This window comes from Bolinopsis microptera, chromosome 9 (genome assembly GCF_026151205.1).
Source record: "Bolinopsis microptera isolate Bmic1 chromosome 9, MBARI_Bmic_1.0, whole genome shotgun sequence".
NCBI classification, from domain to species: Eukaryota; Metazoa; Ctenophora; class Tentaculata; order Lobata; family Bolinopsidae; genus Bolinopsis; species Bolinopsis microptera.
The window spans coordinates 13,798,090-13,821,729 of NC_087080.1; the positions used below are offsets into that span (position 1 = coordinate 13,798,090).

At 40.2% G+C, this 23,640-nt stretch overlaps 1 protein-coding gene across 2 annotated transcripts in view; it reads right to left on the reverse strand.

The window, feature by feature from the left end:
• Positions 1–5,637: 5,637 nt before the first annotated feature.
• The window catches only part of LOC134820791 (ral GTPase-activating protein subunit alpha-2-like), a 31,717-nt gene continuing 13,714 nt past the window's right edge, over positions 5,638–23,640 (reverse strand). The window contains exons 21-45 of one of the 2 annotated variants that reach the window (XM_063831408.1): positions 21,921–22,131; positions 21,493–21,660; positions 21,242–21,351; positions 20,847–20,998; positions 20,243–20,385; positions 19,900–20,007; positions 19,362–19,464; positions 19,032–19,139; positions 18,676–18,870; positions 18,358–18,501; positions 17,879–18,011; positions 17,533–17,629; positions 17,217–17,288; positions 16,874–17,055; positions 16,610–16,713; positions 13,789–13,896; positions 13,464–13,617; positions 13,150–13,249; positions 12,703–12,837; positions 12,333–12,502; positions 11,879–11,998; positions 11,642–11,783; positions 11,249–11,418; positions 10,419–10,523; positions 5,638–6,577 (exon numbers count right to left, since the gene is read on the reverse strand). In XM_063831408.1, the coding sequence (XP_063687478.1) occupies positions 6,372–6,577; positions 10,419–10,523; positions 11,249–11,418; positions 11,642–11,783; positions 11,879–11,998; positions 12,333–12,502; positions 12,703–12,837; positions 13,150–13,249; positions 13,464–13,617; positions 13,789–13,896; positions 16,610–16,713; positions 16,874–17,055; positions 17,217–17,288; positions 17,533–17,629; positions 17,879–18,011; positions 18,358–18,501; positions 18,676–18,870; positions 19,032–19,139; positions 19,362–19,464; positions 19,900–20,007; positions 20,243–20,385; positions 20,847–20,998; positions 21,242–21,351; positions 21,493–21,660; positions 21,921–22,131 (3,440 nt within the window). In that variant the 3' untranslated portion in view covers positions 5,638–6,371. Of the gene's footprint in view, positions 6,578–10,418; positions 10,524–11,248; positions 11,419–11,641; positions 11,784–11,878; positions 11,999–12,332; positions 12,503–12,702; positions 12,838–13,149; positions 13,250–13,463; positions 13,618–13,788; positions 13,897–16,609; positions 16,714–16,873; positions 17,056–17,216; positions 17,289–17,532; positions 17,630–17,878; positions 18,012–18,357; positions 18,502–18,675; positions 18,871–19,031; positions 19,140–19,361; positions 19,465–19,899; positions 20,008–20,242; positions 20,386–20,846; positions 20,999–21,229; positions 21,352–21,492; positions 21,661–21,920; positions 22,132–23,640 lie in introns of both variants that reach the window. The other variant, XM_063831409.1, reaches the window with a different exon arrangement.

Sequence of the window (23,640 nt, forward strand, 5' to 3'; positions counted from 1 at the left end):
GGGGAAGTTTTCCTAGAAGTTAAATGACTGATGTCAAAGAAAGCAAAGATTGGTTTATGATGGGAAGAAGTGTCTTCAATAACTCCAGAGAGGGTTACCAAGTCAATCTCATCAGTAAAAATGTTGTCAATGCAGGAGCTTTGGCCTACATTTACTGAGTGAGTGGGACGAGATATAAGAGGAAAGTAACCATAAGAGAGCATAGTGTTCTCGAAATTCTGAACCTGTTTTTTATTACTCTGATTTTTAAGCAAATCGTAGTTGAAATCTCCAAGAGTTATAGTTTTTGCGTTTTTTGGAAATTTGGACATTAATTGTGTGTATTCTTCATCAAATTTGACTGAGTCTCCGTTTGGAGATCTGTACAACACCCCAACATTGAGTTTGCTATCTCCATGGTTGATAGTTACATATAGGGTTTCTAAATTTGGTGTGATTGTGCAAAGTTGGTCATTAATTGTTGCATTTAGGGAATCATGAATATACAAGCACACGCCTGAGCCTTTAGCTTTGCCTTGGAGTTTATCTCGATCTCCGTAAAAGTGTGAATATCCATCAAGTGCATAAACATCACAGTTCTCAGCATCTGTATTTGTTTCCGCTAAAGCTAGAATAGAAAATTTCGTTTTTTGAGTGGCAAGTTCCGAGAGGAATAAGTCGAAATTCGATTTATTACCATCAATGTTGTAAAATAAAGTTTTTAAGCCAGAGTTTTCAGGGGTGTGCTGGTGTAAGGATTTCAATCTATAATAGCTGCATTTGTCCAAGATAGAGGAGGCAGTCTGAAGACTTCCAATAGCCTCAGACCAATTTTCGGAGTAAAATTTGTCATTCTCGCTATCCTTGAAGAGATCCTCATTTGTGGTACAAAGGTCCTTAAACGGGTTGTAAATTAAGTTTTCTCTTTTTGAGCAAACTTTACAGAGAAGTATGGAATCAGTCAGCTTGAATTCAGATGTTTTGAAACAAATTTTGTGGATAATATTTTGGCAACTTTGGCACTCAAGAAATCTTTGGCCAATATTAATGTTTTTGCTACAGCATCCGCATTTCTCCTTAGTTGAGTTAATCTTAAACATTTATATCAGACTGCATCTGGCGGTCCTCCTCTTAGTGTGTTGCTGTACAATCTACTACCTACTAACTTGTTATGATCCTTGGATGTAAAAATACAGTTCTTAATTAACTTGACTAGTGCACCAACGCCCTTGCCATTAATATGAAGAATATCATTCACATCAGACTTAGCTAGACTGTTCTTAAGCAGGTTGGTGCTTTTATCTAGAAATGTCAAAAAGCTATCAACAATTAGAACTTTAAGATTAGATTGACTGAGATCGTTGTACAAATACTGGTTAAAAACATTAACTTTTCGATTGATCTTATGCGACCTTGTTGGCAGCACAGGACAGATTATCAGTTTACAACGTGGGTTGTATTTCCTAATCTGAGCGATTTTGTTCTTATACTTGGTATACAACTCTCTCTCATCCGTTCCATCTACTTTTAAATTGTTGGTTCCTTCCATGATGACAACGTTTCTGTAACCTACACAAGACAAGGGATCGATCTCCTCAACCGTAGCTGCCCAGAGGCGAACTCCAGGGGTGGCTTGTCCCATCTTTCCACGACCTGTACCAAAGTTGATTTTAAAAGCTTCAATAAGGTCCCCACGTATTCGCCGCTCTGCCAGCGTTGTCAAATTAAGGATTTCCAGTCTACGGCTGTAAGGAAGAGTACCCACCTCATCAATCAAACGGGTAAACCGCCTCTGGACGCTCTCCAGCTCCAAAACGTATTCGGCTTGTAAAAGCCAAATACTTTCCCAAATTTCTAATTCTTCGATATCTTCAGCAACACTACCGTGGTTAGCTGCATTACCAATTAATTTAAGATCATCAGCCAATAACTTTATCTTATTTTTTACAAGGTCAGGCAAATCATTAATATACAGAATGAATATAGTACACTAATTAAAATGTAGTACACTAATTAAAATGTAAAAGTATTTAGCCCAGAAGTTATTTAAATTTATGTATTTTGTACGTTAATGGATGGCACTCATCTAAATTATTTTAATAATAGCGCGAAATACTGGCCTGAGGCAAGTGCTACAAAGTAAAGCGCCGCGCGCTGCGTCAGCAGTCGGATGATGAATAATCACTCTACACTCGACTGTCACATGACTTTTTTAACCCGTTCTCTAGGTGGCCCTGAATAACTATTCGAAACCCTAACCATCTGATTTTATCCTAACCGTAACCCTAACCAGTGGCGTAACGAAGGGCCCCGCTGACCCCGCTGTGCAGGGGGGCGCCGTCTTAGGGGGGGCGCCAAATCGTCGTTTGAATGTGGGACAATTTCGAAAACTTAACTAAAGTACTAGCAAAACTGCGCGTTTTGCTCTAGATACACACTTTTTTAGAGATTTTACCGGCGTATCCTCTAAAATCACCTAATTTGTTCAATTTTAGGGAGGGGCACCAAAAGGGGAGGGGGCACCAACAGGGGGGGGGCGCCTTTTCGGCGGGGGGGGGCGCCAACAGGCAACGTTACGCCACTGACCCTAACCCAATCACTCACAAAAGCATAAGCTGAAACTTTAACTCTAACGAGAAATTATACTAACTTCCTTATACGGTCATATTACGTGATCGAGACAGTTTTTCGCCAATATACCGCAAGGGGCATTTTGAAACCCTATGTCACGTCATGGGGGTGATTCGGAATCAGCGTCCAGAAATACATACATTGAAGTTTATTTTAACTGTCGGGGGTCCTTTTAGGACAATCTCGAAGATCGACTGTAAAGTGATTAAGCACGCTCGTCAGCAATCAGTCCTTCCTAAGCTATACACTATAGCTTTACGAAATATAAATATGAGCAAAACTATTTTCATCAGCACAGGAATCTTTATCGATTACTAAAGTTTATTTTTAAATGTTTAAAAAACATATTTGATATCAACATCCGGTTTTTAGCAAATTTGTAATCTCATAAAATTACTAATTAATGTTAGCTCCTTAAATAATTATATATTAATATTGTTATACGTTGTAGACCTGCCACGCAGGAGTGCGCGGCTGTATCTTGCGAGCGTGCTAAATCTTTCTACATAGAGTCGATTTTCGAGATTGTTCTAAAAGGGCCCCCGACAGTTGAAACCAGCTTGAATCGATGTATTTTCGAACACTGATTCAGAATCACCCACCATGCACAGTGCACAGGAGGAGCAAAGTGCAAAGAAACTGCCACAAACTGCTACTAACTGCTACAAACTGGCACTAACTGCGCGAATGCGTGGGCGCGATTGCAGCAGTTAGTAGCAGTTTGTGGCAGTTAGTGCCAGTTTATAGCAGTTAGTAGCAGTTTGTAGCAGTTTGTGGCAGTTTCTTTGCACTTTGCTCCTCCTGTGCATGACATAAGATTAAAATGCTTCCCTGCCGAGATATTGGCGAAAAACAGTCTTGATCACGTGATATGACCGTATATAAGGAAGTTAGTCGAATTTCTCGTTAGAGTTAGGGTTTCAGCATTTGCTTTTAAGAAAGACAAAATTCAGAAAGACAAAAAGGGCCAGCTAGAGAACGGGTTGAAAAAGTCACGTGACAGTCGAGTGTAGGGTGATTAATCATCATCCTGTATCGTGCATACTGCATAGACACGATACTGTACTAGTGAAACAGCAATGGGAGTCACTAACTTAATGTCACGACGTGACATTAAGTTAGTATTTACTGGGCCGCGCTCAGCCTGTCATTCCGCCAAATCTTTATTAATGAACATAATAGCCTGGGGTCCTCAGGTAAGTTAGTATAGGAGTATAATTTATTTGGGACAATGTAAATTTTGAATTATCCCATGAAAATGTTTTATTTTAAGCTCACCTTGTACATTGTAGCGCGATGCACTACTGGGCCGCGCCGCGCATCCAATTATTCTTCTCGCAACCAATCTTCGGTAGATCGGCAAAATGCACCACTGGGCCTCACCGAGCTGCGAAGGATTGTGATCGTGAATCAAAGGCTTACCAATACCTTGTCATACGTTGCTTACTGGGCGACGCTCAGCCTGTCTGCATTCCGCCGAACATAATAGCCTGGTATGGGGTCCCCAGGTAAATGTTGTATGATCCGCCGCGCACGAGTGCGCGGCTCCCCTGTATCGTAAGAACGTTGGGTTCACGACGTAATACAATCAATACCGACCTAGCTAGCTATGCGCGAGGATTCACTTATTTAATGCGCGGCGCGGCCCAGTAGTGCATGCATAGCGCTATACTACAAGCATTATACGTGAGAGGAGCCTGGAGCGAGCAATAAACTAGCAAGTTATATATTAAGTACTAGGCGGTGTGTGAGCTCATATTTGATATTCACCTAACCATGTGCTTTCGCGCCACTTCGGGCGCGCTTGTTTCACAAGCCTTTTTACCGCCGTGAGGCGGGCGCGCGCTACTGCAAGCGCAAGGGCTCTGGATAGAGCAATATTTGATATTATTGTATGTTGTAAGTTTATAACCTACCAAGACGCGCGCCGCGCCGGGTTGGACGTTCGTCGACGGTCTAATATTTGAAACAAATATTTTACGAGTATCACCCGTTAAGACGCGATACAATGAATTTGTATGTCATGTATATGTTTATAATAACCCGGGGTTCCCACCCCCAGGTAACAATGAACAAGAACACATGCACAGCAAACCTTGAATCTTGATACCGACCTTGTAGGTTTACAACCTACTAGGACGCGCATCGAGTTGGACTCGTCGACGGTTCTATATGGAACTGATATTTTACGAGTATCACCCGTTAATACCGACCAGATACAGTTTGTAGATACACTGTACACGTTGCATACCTCTTTTTGCGCGCGCGGCAGCCGGCCGAAGGCTGTACGTGACTATATCCATATTAAAAGTATGAATATATAGTAGTATACAGCTTGTAGTTGTATCAAAACAAACTTTATCAGCTGCGTTTGCAGGACGTCGCCGCTTCGACGCCAACTATATATATCATTCTTGCTCCGCATTTGGCATTTCCTGAGGAGATCGTTGCTCAATGCTCTGCATTGCAGGGCTACTTCATACTTCAGCTAGTGAGTCCAATTGAAGATTAAGACTGGATGAGTCATTGAGTCATTTTAGGTCCTACGAATTTTTTTCCACCGCGCCGGTATTTTGTTGCGAGCTAGCTTGTAGCTGAACATCCTAGTGCATGCAGTGTGCACCCTTTCACCTTTGAACATCCTCGATTTGCTTGAATCTCAAAAATGGCCGTGAGCTGGAGGCCAGTCTTACTGCTTTGTGCTTACAGGTTCTAATCTGGAGCAGGGTTCTTTGATTCAAACTTATGACTTTCACGAAGCTTTTACTTTATGTTTGGTCCGAATTCACGACTTTAGGAAACTATACTAAAAGCCGCCGTATTCCTCCGTTAAACTACAGGTAATACTAATAGTGTTTAGTTCATGCAATGTTTGGGTCGTAATTCAAAAGTTAATTTGACAAGAACAAAGAAGTGGGGGCTGATACGTTATGTCATTAGCTTGCTAGCCTATTGCTCGCTTCTCTCGCCGCTCATCGGGATTGGCGTGCCAGGTACGTAAGGACACAGATAATGAGATATACATTTGAAAGGAAAAAGCAATATTGATGATCACTTTGAAATCTAGAAAAATAAAACTCAACGATTAGTCTCAAAAAATGGACTTGGAGTTTAAATTAAAGACTATGTGTACAATCCTAATCCGTATAAAACAGACAAAATCATAATCAATCCCATGAATAAATTGACACATATCAAATATTCCTAGTTTAGATACTTAATTACAAACTAACTCGAAAAATATTATACGTTAAATGATTTAAAATAACACAGATAAAAATAAAACAAAACCCAAGAAAATTGCGATAAAATAAGTATAAACAATAAATTAACAATAACATGATGAGATGATGGTGAGTTTTTAATGCTTATTACAAAATCATTAAATAATCTGCCATTTCTTTTTAAAACGTTATCATGCAAACCTTAGTCGGTAATATTATGGGGGCTCTAATTTGGTTCTTTTCAGGCCAAATAACCATATTTATAACAGTTCATATTTTTATGTTTTAACACCCAATCCCCCCCCCCCCCCCCCCCCCCATAATATTACCGACTAAGGTAGTTTCCTACAAGTACAATTGCACATTATTAATTGAATATTACATTTGGACCAAAATTAAACCATAGCTAAAACATTTTATTTTTAAATGCGTATAATCATAATGGCAATCGACTACTTGAGTAACAGTAACAGTCGGGCTGAAATATCCTAACTCTAAAAGTTTAAATCGTAATCTACAAAATCTCCAAACTAGATGCTACCTCTTGGTAGTATACACATTGTCCGAATCCGAAAGGTCACGTTTGGCCCACTTTTTCTTCTTCTCTGCCCGCTCACTCTCAGACATATTGTCCTGACTAGAATAACCCGTGCTCTGCCGAGCAGCGGTTCTCTTGTAGATCCTGTTCGAGCCAGTTCGCTGAGGAGGCTGCTTCGCGTCTACTACCATCGATCTGGCGTAATCTGCAGGAGTTTACAAATTTAAAGATTTAACATTTAAGCGCGATCGGGTCAATTGTTGATTCAAATCTGCAAAATATCACATCGTCCGGCGATTTCAGCAGTCGGGTACCGAATCAAGTGGTTGAACTGGTTCGTGGGGTCAGTGTCACTTTTAATTGTGGTCAAGCCAAACGTGTAAATACATTTTTCATCATTTTACCTCATTATTTTGATATGGTCGTTTTAAACGCGAAAAGTGATAACATTGGCCATCAGAAGATATCAATAAAGTAAAATGTTCTGGACAGGGTTACTGTGGGTATTTCACATCGAAACTCGCGCAGCTCCAATCTGTATACCAAATTGGTACCACATTGGTGGTACCAAGAAAACGACTGTTGTTTTGTTGTACGTGTTTGATATTATTATTATTTTCATGGATGAGCTCAGAAGTAAAAGTAAGACAAGTTTTGTCAGGTAATAAGTCTCAACAATTTCTAAATTATTGTGATTGTAATATATACGACTGATAAGTAATGATTTTCAAATTCTTTGTACATAGTTCCTTTTTTACAAAATGTAGTCTTGAAACAAATTATCCCTATCATTATCAAAAGCATAAACAACTAATTCACAGGCAGAGTTAGTTCTGTCGCTCTGTTTATATATTAACATAAACTTTAGAAGTTCGAGTATGCTAAATAACAATATAATTAATTCATTTACTGTATAGATATTGCAAATTGTAGATACAAATGTTATGGATGCTTATGAGCAGTTAAGAAAATCGAAATTTCTTGGTTCTATCTTTAAAATACAAAAATGTTACGACTCAATTTAAATGGTTAAACTTGAAGTTCTTGAAATTCCCTGAAATAATATTCTACAATAAAAAGCTATCATTGCCATCTAGAATCTAGATGTAAAAGTCTTTCGTTCAAATCTGGTTCTACATAAAGCTCTGTGGGCAGCCCAGTTTGGGAATGTTGTCAAGTTTGACAGACTTGCTAGGACAACTAACAGCTTCCGTCTCCCAATTTGACATATCAATAGGTGCTATGATGTTGCCATCCTCATCCCATGTTGTCTTGGAACATTTCATTGCATATGCTTCGGCAGCATTGCAGCCAGGCACGAGCACTTTGTCTACTTTGGGGATAATCATCCAGGGGTAAAGGTCGTTCTGAAGGTGGAGTCCTTTGCATTGGTCGTAAATACAGGCGTCAATGTAAGGCTGCTTCTCGTGAGCACAATCTCTAAAGCTATTGATGGTGAACATCTTTGCACATTTCTCCTCTGCTTTCCTGTATTTCTTAGCCCCACAGACTCTCTTCACCTCGTCCAGGGTAAGCGCAGGTTTTCCAGCTCCGCACCTCCAGTTCCTGTCTACTTTCAGACTCTCCGAGAAGATAAGCATATTGTTGTTTAACGTTCCCCAGACATCGAAGTCGTTGATAGGATCGTGGTCGTTGTCTCCACACAGTCCCTGAGTTTGGGCGGTTTGAGGTACTTCTATCGTTACAGCTGTCAGTCCGTCCCAAGATACTATCAACCAGTCTTTTATCGTCCCTGTAGAGCTCTTCTCCACGCCTAACAGAACACTCACTATCAAACTGTTTCCCGTGAACTTCACCTCAAATTCTCCAGTTTGTATTGGCTCAGTGAGCTGCATTGTCTCTATCTTTTTACCATTGTTGTTCACAACCCATCCTCTCTGCAGCTCAACTGCATCTCCCAGGGCGTAGATAGAGACTGATTCCAGACACATTCCCACAGAGATCTTCCCGCATGGTCGCATTCTCCCGTAGATGAACCATTTACCGCCAGCTTGGTCCAGAGCCAATACGTAATCACAGCTTGCACTGGGCATATCGTAGATCGTTCCGTCGAACGAGATAATGTGAGGATCCCCGAATACTTGGCATGATGAACGGGGCCTATCTTGAGGTGGCATGTCTGTCTCCACGGAAGGTGACGAGGAGGAAACTGGGACCATCGTATGAGCTCCCTTTACCAAGGGACTATCATCTAATGGAAGTCGACGTTTCTTAACTTGAAGGAAAAACTTGGCATGACTAATATCACAAGCCTCAAGTTTGGGGTCCCCCTTGTAGATGCAAGCACGGCATCTGTACCAACCCTGGTCACTTTTTTCAATGGCCTGTTTGTACATGTATACCTCTGCCATTTCAGTGATATCGATTCGACCATTTGGTTGACTTGGTCGGGATTTTGTACTCTTTGAAATATCCGATGACCAACCATGGTCAGGGCTTGCCAAGTCCCGATCGTCCAGTTCGTAGGTGATATCCACAGACAGGTCATGTTTTGGCCAATGTGGTAAGTGATCCGCTGCATCTGATGCAATGCATTGGAAGTCTACAAAATCCCCAACACTTACGGTTCTACTTTTTGAATAAGATGTGATAGTGGGATATGGTTGACGATCAAATGATCCGATCTCTCCAAACCCTGCCTGGGAGGAGGATGTCGTTGCTTGTTGAGTTGTAGTAAGAGCATCGGTTTCATCTTCCAGACCAAATCCCTCAGTAGTAGGTTCAGCTACAACGTCATTACTCCAATCATCTTCACCCGTCACAGATATAAAGAGGACAGCACTCAGCACTACCAAAACGATTTTATTCATCTTTGGAGGTGATTTCGTCAGCAAAATTTGCAAATATATCAATCAGGAGAGATTGTGTTAGGAATTGTAATTAAGTCCGCAAACTGATGCAAACGCTCCAAATCCAATCAAAACTTGCACAAATAAAGGAATTAAGGAATTTTATAAAATCATTCCGTACAAATATCCCGGATAATTAATTCGAGATTGTTATTTATACCCGGCACATAACCGTAAAAGTTTCTCCGCGGCTCTCACAATGCCTGACACTAATCGCGAATCAGGCCCTAAAAATAAATCAAGGGAGACTTTTAATAAGTCTGGTGTAGGAGCCGGATTGAGCACGGGCCCTCTGGTTGTTGCACCCGAGAAGCTTTGCAGGTTTCCGTTAATTAGCATTAGAATGATTCTAGTTAAATATTGGAAACAAGGTTAATATATACATATATTAACCTTGTTTCCAATATTTAACTGGAGTCATTCTAATTCTAATTATATTAGAAGTATATATACTATGTATGTGTAGGAGTACAGCAACGATATATATATATATATATATATATATAATTGTGCTCTACTGGAAGAGTCGCCAAAATTATTGAGGAATGAGTGATACGCCAAATTCTTAGTGTTTGCAATCACTGATCCTGAGTAAGTAATCAACATGAGGAACGTTTTATATTGCTGTAAATTATTATTAGTCTCAAATGTCCCCCAATTTCCTGCCGGAGCTCGCCCCGCTTGCAAGTTGCAAGAGTGCAAGACCCCCTAATTCAAAATGGGATTTACGGCCCTGGTGAAAATCATCAGAATCTAACACAGAAATTGAGAACATCCACACCTTACCCCCCAGTTCCATAGCGGATATTATGCCAAATTATTAGACGAAGGTCCATTTCTACGGTGATGATTCTCCGGCTCCGTCTACTGTATTAGACGGAGATGAAGCTCTCCGGGAATTTCTCGGAGATTGTAGCAGTTTGTGGCAGTTTCTTTGCACTTTGCTCCATCTGTGAGAATCAACAAAATTACCGTAGATGGTCTCCGGATAAGGTTATGGAACTGCAAACCGGAGAAATATCCGAAGAAATATTAGTTGACGATCTCCGTCTAATAATTTGGCATAATATCCGCTATGGAACTGGGGGGTTAGAGTGAGAAAATATGGAACTAAACCCACACATTCTTAGGCTATTCAGTATTCACGCTTATCAATATTTAATTAGTATAACAAACCTTTGTACTGGTCGAAGTCTATGAGGGAAGGCGACATGAGCTCACACGCGAATTCTTCGAACGTCACGTCTCGTTTATAACTCTGCAACTTGTCCAGATTTCGAGCTGAAGGACTCACGTTACATGTCGGAAAACTCATGAAATCCTATGAAAGATCCTTCTCCACGCTTCGGAGATATTCGGAATATGTATGTAATAACAGATACGTCGGGTAATTCAACTGATTAGATCAACAGCTATGAATTACAAAAATGAGACTTTCTGAAACACATTCTGACTTTTAGAATGCTTCGATCTTCATACATCTTAATTCATGGCTATATCAATATGCAAGTTATAAAATCATGTCGAAAAGGCAAGATTGTTGAGAGTTACTGAACTCATTGAATCACTTAACATCTGACTGTTATATCCATGATTACTCTCATAACTTAATAATAAAGACAGAATCTTGTTGTTACAGTGATTATCTCCGTTGCTATATGTCTGTATGAGGTCATTGAAGTGGGAGAGATATATTAAATTACTGCCATAACGTTCCAAGCATCATATCGAACATCCCGGTGTTGCACACTTATCTTTTATAAGTTTTGTTTGGCACGCTGATTTTTGGCGACGTGAGGATTAATTTATTGGCGGCGTGTACCACTGCATTATAGCAATAAAACTCATCCCTGCTCCAGTTGACCCTTATATAAAATCTATGGACAGTCCCAGTTCCCACAAACAGCCACTTCGGACCTGTTTTCATCTCAAAACTACGCTTGGCTGTATTTTAGTATGTATTTTACTATTCTCATAAGATTTAAATAGCTAAAAGAACAACTCACCTCTATCTCTATAAAACCGGGGCCGGTTCTGGTCGACTGTAATAGCCCTCTCAGCGTTAATAATAGTTTTCCGTACCAGGTCCGGGAGTATGTCCCTGTCGACCAGGGCCCCGTCAAACAGCGGCCCAATTCCGTGTTCTATCTTACACTTTTCTTCCTTGTCACGGAAACTGAAAGTAAGGTTATTTTAACACGTGATTACTGATTAGGAGTTAGGAGATCTGAATTGTATTGCTATGTTTAAATTTGCTCCTCATACGATATGTGTGATTAGAAAGGGAAATTTGGTACCCTTGCCAGGGCTTTAATTCAGATTTCAGGAGCATTAATATGAACTTCTTAACAATAACTTCTTACTTAACAATAACTTCTTATTTAACAATAACTTCTTACTTAACAATAACTTGAACACGGCACTTCTTCAGATCCCTCATTGGGTAAATGACGATAACATAGTTGAGGTACGCAGACTTAAAAGTGTCAATGTTTACATCCCTGTCGTGCTCTGACCAGATGACTCCAATGTAATCGTTTCCTGTCAGAGAGCATGTATTATATACCTATAAAAATAAATACCTATACAAATTATAACTAAAATAACTTAAAGAAATGGTAACTCCCGTAACTCACCAATGTATTTAAAGCGGTAAAGGGCAGCCTCCTGATTACCCGGTTCCAGCCGTGTCCCAACGTGAAAGACTATCTCTAAAGTTGCGTTAGCGTAATGTACTGTTGTACTCTTCATCACGTCTGAGTTGTTAAGTTGGTCAGGTATGCTGTATGTTATGAGCTATGATTTGGAAAACAGCCAAGAGTAACAAACCCAATTTATGTAGTGATAACTTGTGTAGTATGGAAGCGAGCAGTGATATAGCATTGTCAGGCTAAAACTTAAAAAGCATCACTGAATTTAAAGCTCGGCAAGGCTGTTCAAACTTACACCAAACCAAAATTGTTAAAACTGGTAATGTTTACACTCCCTACATCTAAGAAACTGGATCATTCTATTTTTAATTGAAAATGGCAGAGAAAATGTATAGCTTCAGATGTGTCTCCACAATGTTTCATAAGAATAAGAAGGGACCTGTTCCGATGGTAGGCACGTAGCCGTGAAGATCTCTCCAGTTGACCTCCCATCCAAGACCTGCTACAAATTCCTCGAATTCCTTTGAGCCCACGTTGTGACTGAGGGCGTCCTTCCGTTTCTCGTCTCCTCGAGCGATGTAGATAAGACCGAACTTGTGTATTTCTCGGCTGAAGAGTGACGTGGTAGTTTTGGTAGCATTGCAGTGGAACCATAAATATATATTAACACTTCCAATAATTAGCAGAAGACAATCAATAAAGAGCGATGGGATACAGATTATTCAGCGATGGGACACGGGTTATTCAGCGAAAAACAAAAAATATAACAATCTTTTCATGGCCCCCAAATAAAAGGAATCCCCACTAACTTGAAGACGTTGTCCAGTTCATTGAGAGCCCCACACACGTCCTTCTCCTTCTCGATAATCTTGGACTGGTCGAGCAGTTCCACCTGTCTACCGTGATGCTCGTATCTTTTGTTCCAGGAGAGCAGTCCAAGTGCACTGATGTGTAATGTGGTAAGCTGGTTACAGCAGGGGATTAGAGTAGTAATCATTTCTTTAGGATATTGTAGTTAAGATTAGTGAAATTAACCGTTGGATTTTAGAGTAAGATTAGGTAGACTAGCGTAGTAGGTTATCGATGGTTTTGCGGAGTAAGACACGTGTTAGTCTAAGTGCACTGAGAGGGGTTCATGAGCGGGACATGTCAAATAAGAGCTCTATGAAATTACATTTTTTCCTCCAAGAAAAACCTTAAAACTTAATAGACACAGATTTAAATGAAGCGTTGAAAACACATAAAAGACGGCAAACCTTGCGAGACCACGACATTGCTGGAAGGGAGAGGCTGCTTCAAAGAGGTTAGAACGGCTAGCGGAGACCTCACTACTGATAGTTAGGTTATCTGGTGTATCTGCAGAGAGTTGACAGGGTAATTTCCTTATAGGATAATCAATAGCCAAAGGGTTGGCTTAAAGCAACCGGATGATGGACAATCAATCAAGGCAAGAGGGTAAATTTAAGGTGATATTTTACGGAGAAAAAGCTTGATGTGAGACAAGTTTATATTTTAAAACAAAAGTTTTTATTTGCTTCGCGAACACCCCGAAGATATTTAATAACCTCACCAGAATTGATGGAATTTTCAGCATTTTCCTCGTTAATCTTCTGATTCCGGAGCATGCTACCAACTTTGTTAAACAAATCCTCCTGTCTGTTAGCTTTCTTCAGCTCACGGTAAAAGGGCAGCTCCGGCGAGGTGGCCTTTATATAATCTATTGTCTGGGGGAAGTGGCCGTCAGGATATAGTTAACAAGATGCTGATCATACACTATCTTCCAGGCAATCAAACTTCATGGAAAAATTTTCTAAGATACAGATAAGCAATACAACGCTTCCAGTAAAAATTCCCAAAATTTTCGATGGATGTGTCAGGACGCAACCCAACAGTACCTGAAATAAACAGTCTCTGTCGCTGTCAGGACAGGAAGGGAGTGAAGGAGCACCAGAGTCCGTCCTACAGAGGGTACGGGAGGGGGTTAGGGTAGGGTAGTCTTCAACCTGAAGTGTAGATTACTTAAAATGGGGGATTTGTGTGTACTGTTTTACATGTTTAATCATTTAGAATGTTTCCAGGGTATTTAGTGTAGTTTGTTTTATAAAACCTTGGTATGGAAAATTTTAGAAGCAAACTAATGTAAATACTAGACATTTTTTCTTTTGTTCAAATTCTCATTGATTATACACGTTATATATACGTGCTTGATTCTCTTACTGAAGCAACTTGCTGACTTGTGGCACAATTTATCTCTGACACGGTCAAATTTGAGCAGGTAATAAGGTAGCACACCCCAAATACAGTAATAGGATCGTCGCACGACGGGTATCTGATATTACATACCAAAACTTGAAAACTTATCAAGTACAGTTATTAAATCTGAATTTTAATCGCAAATTACCGTCAACTCAAAAGTAAACTAAAAATGTCCAAAAGGAGCAAGCACAGTTAAAAACTGTGTTTCGTTTCGTAATGAGTCACACACATTACTTTCTACTAACAAGCCGATAATAAATTATATGAGTTCAGCTTTTTGAACAAGAATCACACTTTGAACGAAAACCGCACATTCTTAAAAATACTCAGCTTCGAATAGGAAGCTGGAAGCTATGGGAATGTTTAGAGAACGTCTTTTTTTTGCTACAATTTTGGAATTTTATTTTGTGGTCGCCACAAGCTTGTGAGCTCAAAAAAACATTCAGGGTAAAATATTATATAAATTTGCGATATTGATACAATTAGTTAATTAAAATGGAAATCTTCTTGAATATACTTGAATATAGCAAATTTAAATAACAATAATTAAAGATTTAAATAGTGTTAAAATTGTTACAATCACAATAACGCCATACAATATTGTTATGTTTGTTTATTTCATTGTTATGTTTGTTACCATCTGCATCATAGTACCGACTTATAACCAACAAAACAACATCAACATGGCGAACCTAGCAAGCTTGGAACGAGGGGCCGATCTCCTTTTCGTGTAGCGCTCGTCCACGGTCCTTTCGGTACAGATTTCCCAGCAGCATAGTCGGGACGCTGGCCCAGGCATATGCACTCGTGTTATTTTCACAGCTCTAATGAAAGCCACTACCATTTACACCATGGTTTGGTGAGTGACGGCTGCCCTTCAGTTTTTGAGATTTTGGCCCAACTGGGATTCGAACTCGCAACCTCCAGGCCAGTAGACAAGCGGATTAACCAACTAAGCCACTGAGCCAACTAAACTTTAAAAAGGCAGAACAAACTTTAATGTGGTTAGGTCTAGAGTTTTCATACAAAGGCAACACCACTGCACATAGCTGAACTGCTAAACTAGGCGTTTCTTGTGATTATTGTAGTAACGGTATCTTTCAGAAAGATTCTTTCTTTGCTCTGGTCTCAAGAACACTGGTTTCAAGAACTACTTGCTATTGGCTACAACACTCCAGAAGCTAGCTTTATCATTCGTATGTTGACAAATTACTTGTGAGCCCTTACTTAGCAGAAACTTTGGGGAACTTTATTTTGTTACCAGTCGGACTACCATGCTGAAATTACTTTTCTGCTGCGTAAGTGCTAAGAGGAAAGATAATGTAAGGTATAAGGGAGTGAAGAATACAAATCAATTATTTAGATCAATTTAGAAGTTTATGAATTAAGAAGCTAACAGTGACATTATTGATAACGTAATATGTGAACGACCCCTATATAACTAGCTAGTTTACCTGAATAATTCATTGGGTCTGGGATTGCTATTCATGCATTCTCTATGCTTCAGATTGAGCGATCTGACAAGCAGTGTAACTCATTATCCTGGTAGCCCTGTCCCTCGAAATACAGAAGAAAGGCGATCAAAGGAGTCTTGGGAGAAGTTTTAATTGAAATTAGGATAATTTGGGGCGTCGAGAATATCTCAAGCCGAAGGTTAAACGGTTTGTCCGTGTTATTGGCCTCTATGAGCTTGAGTAGTATGCTACATATGCAGGACCACTACAATCGTTGAACTCTTGGCTCATCCTACACCTTGGCGTATGAAATTCGATTAAATGGTCTCTCTGGGCAGATGCCAAAAATTCAAAAGGTCAAAGGGTATTCCCTCAACATACAAATAGGCAGCAGTAGCAAGTTCAGTGAATCTCGGTTGAAAGTGACAAAATCTTCTTTTAGTACACGAAAGTGTGCCAGGATTCTCCAAGGATACAGCTCCATCCAAATTAATGGCGCAAAATAAATCTAACCATTCTCTGGGTTAGGTCAGTGGTCTAAATCGTGCAGCTCACTGAAACTAATTCTAGGCAGTAATGTAGTATGTTGCTATAATTTGAGGATAACATGACACTCCAAAACTTTGAACATAACACGAGGAAATATGGACAGAACTGAACAAGAAAAAAACTACACTAAAAGACTGAGGAATCAGGAGGATTCTGCATCCCAGGAACCAACTACTTAGCTATCATCGCTCAATAATCGGTTTGGTATCGACGCTACATACTTTGATTTTCCGACTACATACTTTGATTTTCCGACTCTTTTTTTTTTCAAAACATTCCAGTACATTGTGCAGAAAGTTGGAGATTAAAAATTTTGGAAGCATGTAGGGGTATAATAGACCTGATATTGATCGTATATAATACTAAAAATACTCTAGCACAATTGTAACTGCAGTTGTAAATGGTCCATAATTTGATATAAAAGTGACACACCGGAGCTAATTAATAGCAGACTTACCTCGACAAGATGGGATGTATAGTCTATGAGGTCGGAGGGAGGGAGGGGTGAGTTAGGGGGCTCCTTCATCGCGAAAAGTTTCTTACTTAGCCACGAAAAACGTCCTGAACAGTACAAGATATTCAATGATTAATGATGTTAGAAAAGTTTTAAAACAGAAGATCTCACTTTACCAATCATAAAACGCTATCTGAATCTCAACGATGAAAGACATAGCTTCAAACAGGTTAATTTGAGAGTGAAATTTCACCCTGGTTTTCGTACCTGCAACGTTTCTGAAGATAACCCTGCTGTAGCCAGGCTGGGACTCAAATGGAAGGTCAAAAGACAGTTCCACTTTAAGTGGCAGTTTGCCAAATTCAACCAATGAAATAACACTGTTTTTATCCATCATCAGGATTTGAAGGTCGTGCTTACGACTAAAGTGCAACGTGTCTCCATTCTTACTGAAATGTGTTATGTCGAACTGAGATTAAAAATCAGTTTTCAAAATAAATTATGATGCTCAAGGAACCCTGGTCCTTGACTAATACATAAAAATATAAATTTACTGATTACTCAGATGAGAATAACAACAAATATTGAAGGGCTTAATATTGCAACTCACTCCTCTCGGTTGTACTCGTAGACCATGCTAGAGGAGTAATCTGGTCCGCCACAAAGGGGGAACTGGTGGTACCTGTCAGTGGAGTGTTTTAATGAATAACTCCCTGACTTTTAGTGCCCACTTAAAAAGATGTTTCATTCAATTTATAATAATAGATTAGAGTGGCTCCTAGTAATAGGTGTACCTTCTAATTCTGGTTACTGGCACTTTGATATGAAAGATGGTTTTTGCAAAGAGTGCTATAAAAAATGCTACTAGAAAGTGGATAATATAAAGACGTATCCCCCACTCCCCCAGGTACAAATAAAAACATTACCTCTGACAGAACACTAGGAGGGCTGCTGAAGCGCAGCACTTTATGTTCTTGTGAATGTGGGGTTCCTGGGAGCCCGGCAGTACAGGGTACGACATATCTGAGGGGTAGAGTTATAAACTAGATAGCATTCATTACAAAGTATAACGACCAAAATGGCACACTCACTGGGTTATCTGTCACAGAACCATTGCATTGGTTCGCTGTACCATGTGCCCCATTTCCATATAATTCTCCCCGTAGACGCCGCGTGCGAATTGGAAAATAATAATTAACAACCATATCTAAAATATCATTATAGCTTTGGTGTGACCATGATTATTGGCTGTTTGCCAGCTGCACCACGTACCAATAGTTTCAGGGTTAACGTCTCCCTCCTTTATATCTGATATCTTATACTCCCTCAGTCTGTCTACATGGGCTTGGCAGTACGTTTTAACCTGCTCGTTAAACGGCTTCTCCAGTGCAACCAGCTGCAGGACCTGCGGGGGACAACTTGTTCTGTTAGATGCAGATGTTTAGAGATGTCTGATATTTCCGTATAATGCGACAATATCACAACAATGCGACTCATAAAGAATGTTCTTGTCTGGATATTAACTAAATAAGAAGAGTTGAACAGGTTCTTATTTGGGTGCAATATCTCAAGTTGGTTACCCAGCTGATTAATTTTTGGATTTAATGTACAGTATGAAATACATTTTCGGGAAAGGAAAATGTACACATTTACAAGTAATATAAAAGCGACCTCTAGGATCAATGGAGATGATTACAAGACAGTATATCGTTTACAGGAGCTCTGAAGGTTGATGTCAGATGTGAACAAACCTTGAAAACAGTTTTGAGCAGGGAGGTGTACTCGGCGTACAGAACGTTCCTAGGTCCGGAGTTAACCTGAGTGTTGTGAATATCCTCCGGCATACTCAACACCCAGTCTACCAGAGCCATTATGGTACCGGTTATGACTGCTTCCTGTGGTGAGGTTGTGTTTTAAAGTGGTAGCTTGCAAGTGATTCAGCAATGAATTCTGACTACCTAAAATTAACGATTGTGCATTGTGCAAGTGGTTATACTTTTGCAGTAACAAATCCGAGTTGAAGAAGAGGATATCGTAGAAGTAATTTGAACACCAAACAGTAATCTTACCTGGTACGACTTCAAAACATTATCTTTAGCAGGTGGAGCTTTAGGAGCAGCTAGGTTGGAGCTCTGAGAGTTGGACAGAGGGTCGTAGAGAGGGGTAGGGCTAGATTTAGTGGGGCTCCCGCACTCGTACTCTTCTACTGGGCGTCTCTGGGCGTCCATGTGTTGGTTTAAGGACGAGAGCAGGACCTCTATAATCTGGAATTTACGGGAATCTTGTTAAAGAAATACATACATTCATTGCTCACTTACGTCTTACAAGTGAATTTAACTAAGGTTCAATTCTTGACGGAAAATATGTTCGAATACTTTTTTACACTTTTAATAAGATTTCATAGAAGTAATAATTGTTTACTCGCCTGTTTAGGAAGGGTAGAGTCGACCAGTAGCAGCTTATCAAAGTCACCAGCCACGTCCCTTACCACCGAGAGTGCTGACAATGCTACTTTACTGTTTGTAGACCGTACCTGTGCGGCGATAATGCTGTCTGTCTTATACTGAATATTTATAAAACTTCTTCATTTACCATACCCACTGTACTTAAACAACAAACATGTGCCGAAGAATTGAAATAAGTTGAGACTTGAGAAATCCCAAACTTCCTGAAATATCAACAAAAAACGACTATTTCACAAAAAAGGCCTGCAATAAACTGAAAATGGTATCTACAAGTTACTCTTATTGGGTACCTGTAACATGACGATATTGATAAGGTCTATCAGATTCTTGACATCAGCGTACTTGTTGTTAGATCTAGTAGACGATATCTCGCTGGGTGACGAGGTCTCTATCCTGACGGTGAGATGATCAGTACATAAAGGGAATAAAAACAGACAAGAAACTGGAAGTTGTACTGAGTAAACATTTTATAGAACTGTACTACTATTATAATATGTTATACTGGTACTACTTAAACAGGACGACTGTTTTAATTTTGGTGACCTAAGGGATAAGGTACGGTTCTGTTTCAAAACCATGATCTAAGATCTTCGAAAGTTTGGATGTAAACTCAACAAAGCACGGTTGACCAGTGACCAGTGACCAGTGACCAGTGACCAGTGACCAGTGACCAGTGATCAGTGACCAGTGACCAGTGACTAGTGACCAGTGACCAGTGACCAGTGACCAGTGATCAGTGACCAGTGACCAGTGACCAGTGACCAGTGACCAGTGACCAGTGACCAGTGACCAGTGACCAGTGATCAGTCCCACCACTGGGTTACGAACCTGTTCATGATGAGGGTGGGAGATTCAGGACCAGCATCTAGTCTGTTATCTGATCTCTTTGAAAGCATGGTCATTATCATGTAGCCAACCATCTGTATAGCTCGACTCCTGCGAGTGTGTGTTCGAGCTGAGAATAGCTACCTAGTACTTATTTGATAATATTATATAGCGTATTTGATATCCGTCCTATAACTTTTCCTCGTGAACCGACACAAAAGACATTGCATTGGTTACCGAGCGAGATGATAATCTTGATACTTTTTTATTTATTGACGGAAAGGATATATTATCATGTATATATGGTCTGACATTACTTATCAATGAAAATAACGGATCTACAGACCTGTTGAATTGATCAGACTCAGATTTAGCCACGTCCTTAATAGTGACTACAATCTGCTGCTTCAACAACTCGTCAGCCCACGGATAAGTGTACAGGGAACCGAGCAGAATGATAGCATCTGCTTTGGGACCACTGGCTAGGGTCTGAGGATAGTAATAGTTACCAGTCAGTAAGTTTACATTTAATGTGGTTGCTGTATGGGCCACGTAGTTTATGTTAGTGAAAAAGAATCAGGAACGTACCAGCTTGAGATTCCTGCTATCGAGCATTAACGTGACCATTATACGTGAACCCCTCCATCAGAGTTAGCAACAACTTATCTTTTATTATAAAAGAAAGAAATGCCTTTATTTGTGACCCTCAAAAATACAGTAACGCAGCTCAATCTCTAATATGACGAGAGAGCAACTCTCATTGTCTCTAGGCTGCAAATTTTTTAGATTGCTCTACACTCTATAACAGTGAAATATTGTGCACCATTTGTGCACCATTTTTGCATCACTTAGATTTTATAGGTGGTTGTTTTGATGAAGGTTAGCTGAAGCACCCGGGGCCAGGGGGGAGGGGGGGGGGGGTGGTGGGGGTAGAGACGTTATAACCTTACCGCATCTAGCACACTGATAGCTCCCTCTGACAAACACTTCATGAGCTCGTGGAGCTGGCATCCGTTCAGGTTGATGGAGAATATGTGTTTAGTTCCTCTTACTACCTCGAACAGCAGGTCTTGTCTGGTTTTCTGATAACACTTGTTGTTACCTGGGAAACATTCAGGTCAAATGTGTGACGAGCTAATACATTTGTATAATACACCAGCCACTAATGTAGTAATGTAGTAATTTATAGTAATGTACTAATGTAGTAATGTAGTAATGTACTAATGTAATAATACACGAGCTAATAGTAATACATTAGCTAATAGTAATACATTAGTACGGCGAAAAAAGATGGGGAGTGGACAAAAAAACATTTAAGGAACTTTGTATTTACCACTGATCTTACCCATGTAGCTAATCTTCTCTACAGGCCGAACACCCTCTTTCTTGAGACAGTTTAATAGAACATTGTAGAACAAATGTAGAAGAGGTACCGGTGGTTTTATAGGGTTCAACCTGCGGCGAACAACGTAAACATCATCTGGTATCAACAATAAGATCGTGATCAACAGTCAACTTGCCACTAACGAAATACAACAATTCCACGAACTACAAACTGTCATTAGCGCCGACTCAGGCCCTAAAACATAAAACTACCTTACAAGACACTTGCAGAGCATTCTCATGGCTGCTTTCTTGCCGGGGAGGAACTCCTCTGAGGGGTTGAGGAGGAAAGCTTCAAAGAACCAGGGTAGAATGTGGTAGATGTAGGTGAAGACAGGGTGGTCGGGTACGCTATCTCGGTAGTTACTGCCTGCGTGCTTTCTGGAGGGGAGGCTTTTGGTAATGTTGATACTTTGGTACTTTTTGGTACAGTGATGAGAGAAGTTGAATCAACTTAAGAAAGAAACTGATTTCTGATATGATGAAAATATCCTGAATCTCAAGAATTTATCGAATATAAATTTATTATTCTAACAACAAAGGAAAGGTTTTCAGAAATCACCATCGGAAAATAAATGCCACACTGGAATCTGAAACCAATAAAAACAAAAGTTGAGAATTAATCGAAGCTGTCCAAATACCTGTCCTGTTTTTCCTTGTTATCATCGAGCCAGAGCAACATATCCAGAATATCACTCAAACTCTCAAACATCCTCTTGTGAAGCACAGCACTCTTAGCGTACTTATTCGGGTTCCCCTTTAGGGTTAGGAATCGTCTCCAGAGGATTATGGGGTGCTCCCCATTATTCGGCCGTAGCTCGTCGTCATCGTCGTTCTGATCGTCCCAATCTGCTGTAGGAAGCATGTGTTACCGGAAGACAGATTGAGTTATGAGCATCAAAATATGTTCACATATAAAGATATAATTAGGGCCAAAGGGTCAAGAAATAGGGCCAGGGACGGTCTAGAAAAAAGGAGGGGTTTAGCAAAATGAGGGATCTAGAAAAAAGAGGGGTCTAGAAAAAAAGGAGGGGTCTAGAAAAAGGAGGGGTCTAGAAAAAGGAAGGGATCTAGATAAAGGAGGGATCTAGAAAAAGGAAGGGTCTAGAAAGGGTCTAGAAAGAAGAATATAGATCTTTTAAATTGTACCTTGGTGAGAGTCCGAGACTGCATTGTGGCCGTATCGAGACTAAATGGTGGAAGTATGGAAGCCAATCCTAATTTCCCCATTATTTAACTGCTTATTTTCATTCAGTTACGAAACTTGTTATCATTCAGTTACACAATCTTATCATCATTCAGTTACCCAAACGAAAGATTGGAAGATCACAACTTTTGTAGAAAACCAGACAGTCGAACAGGAGGACCTTGGTGTTACACCTTAGTGTTGCCCGTAGGGGCTTTTTGTGAAATACCATACTGTGAAGAGACCACTTCTGGTTCGCTAGGGATTGAAAAAAGTGGTAAGTTTCACCAGTTCTCTGAAATAAAGTTATTCCACGGCAACCTTACATTCACAACCCCCTTCACAACTTCAACAGTTCAACACACAGTAAACCGAAATAATACCACCACTATTGCAGCTCTCTCAAACTATTCTGTTCTTCAGAAGCAGAAGAGGCAGTATTTACCCTGGTGAACGAGAAAGGGGGTGAAATAAGAGGAAACCAGTACGGGTTACTCCTTTACAAGGGCGGAACGGTCTGTGCCAAACATAGCTTTAACGAAAAAGCAGCTGAAGCTATCTGGAAACACATGGGCTACAGCTGGGATGTACATGAAATGGTACATAAGAGGAGCGGGTTGTTTTCATGAAAACGCCAGTACTCACGATATAACCCTTGGAACTGTGTCATGTGCAACGGAAGATTTTGAAAGTTGCAGTTTCTTTGAGGAAACCTCGGACTGTGACCACTGGTATTTGTGTAAATTTGAATTGTTCTTATGGAATGCCATCCCTGGTAGAATTAGTGATGGCTGTCATCTTCATCTTGCCTCATCTCTGGATACGAAAGTGCAGGAACAGGAAAGTACAGAATCAAGTTCGGAGCCAGAAGTATTGATAAAGGGGGCTGTGGTCAGGATGACCACTACAAGATAGAGCATTGGAGCCCTGTCCTTACCCCGGTAAAATATTTATAAGTGGAAAAAAGTAAAACTTTGTTTTTTCCACATTCGTTTAGTTGCTTGTTACACACACCCTATCAAGGTTAGGGCTGCTTAACATTCTGTATGATTGTATGTACAACTCATCCAAATCTACCTCCACTGTTGAGGAGAGAGGCCACATAATCACCACCATATTATCATAACAAACTGACGCTTCTAAAATGCTATTATCTCCTAACCTGGCCGGATACT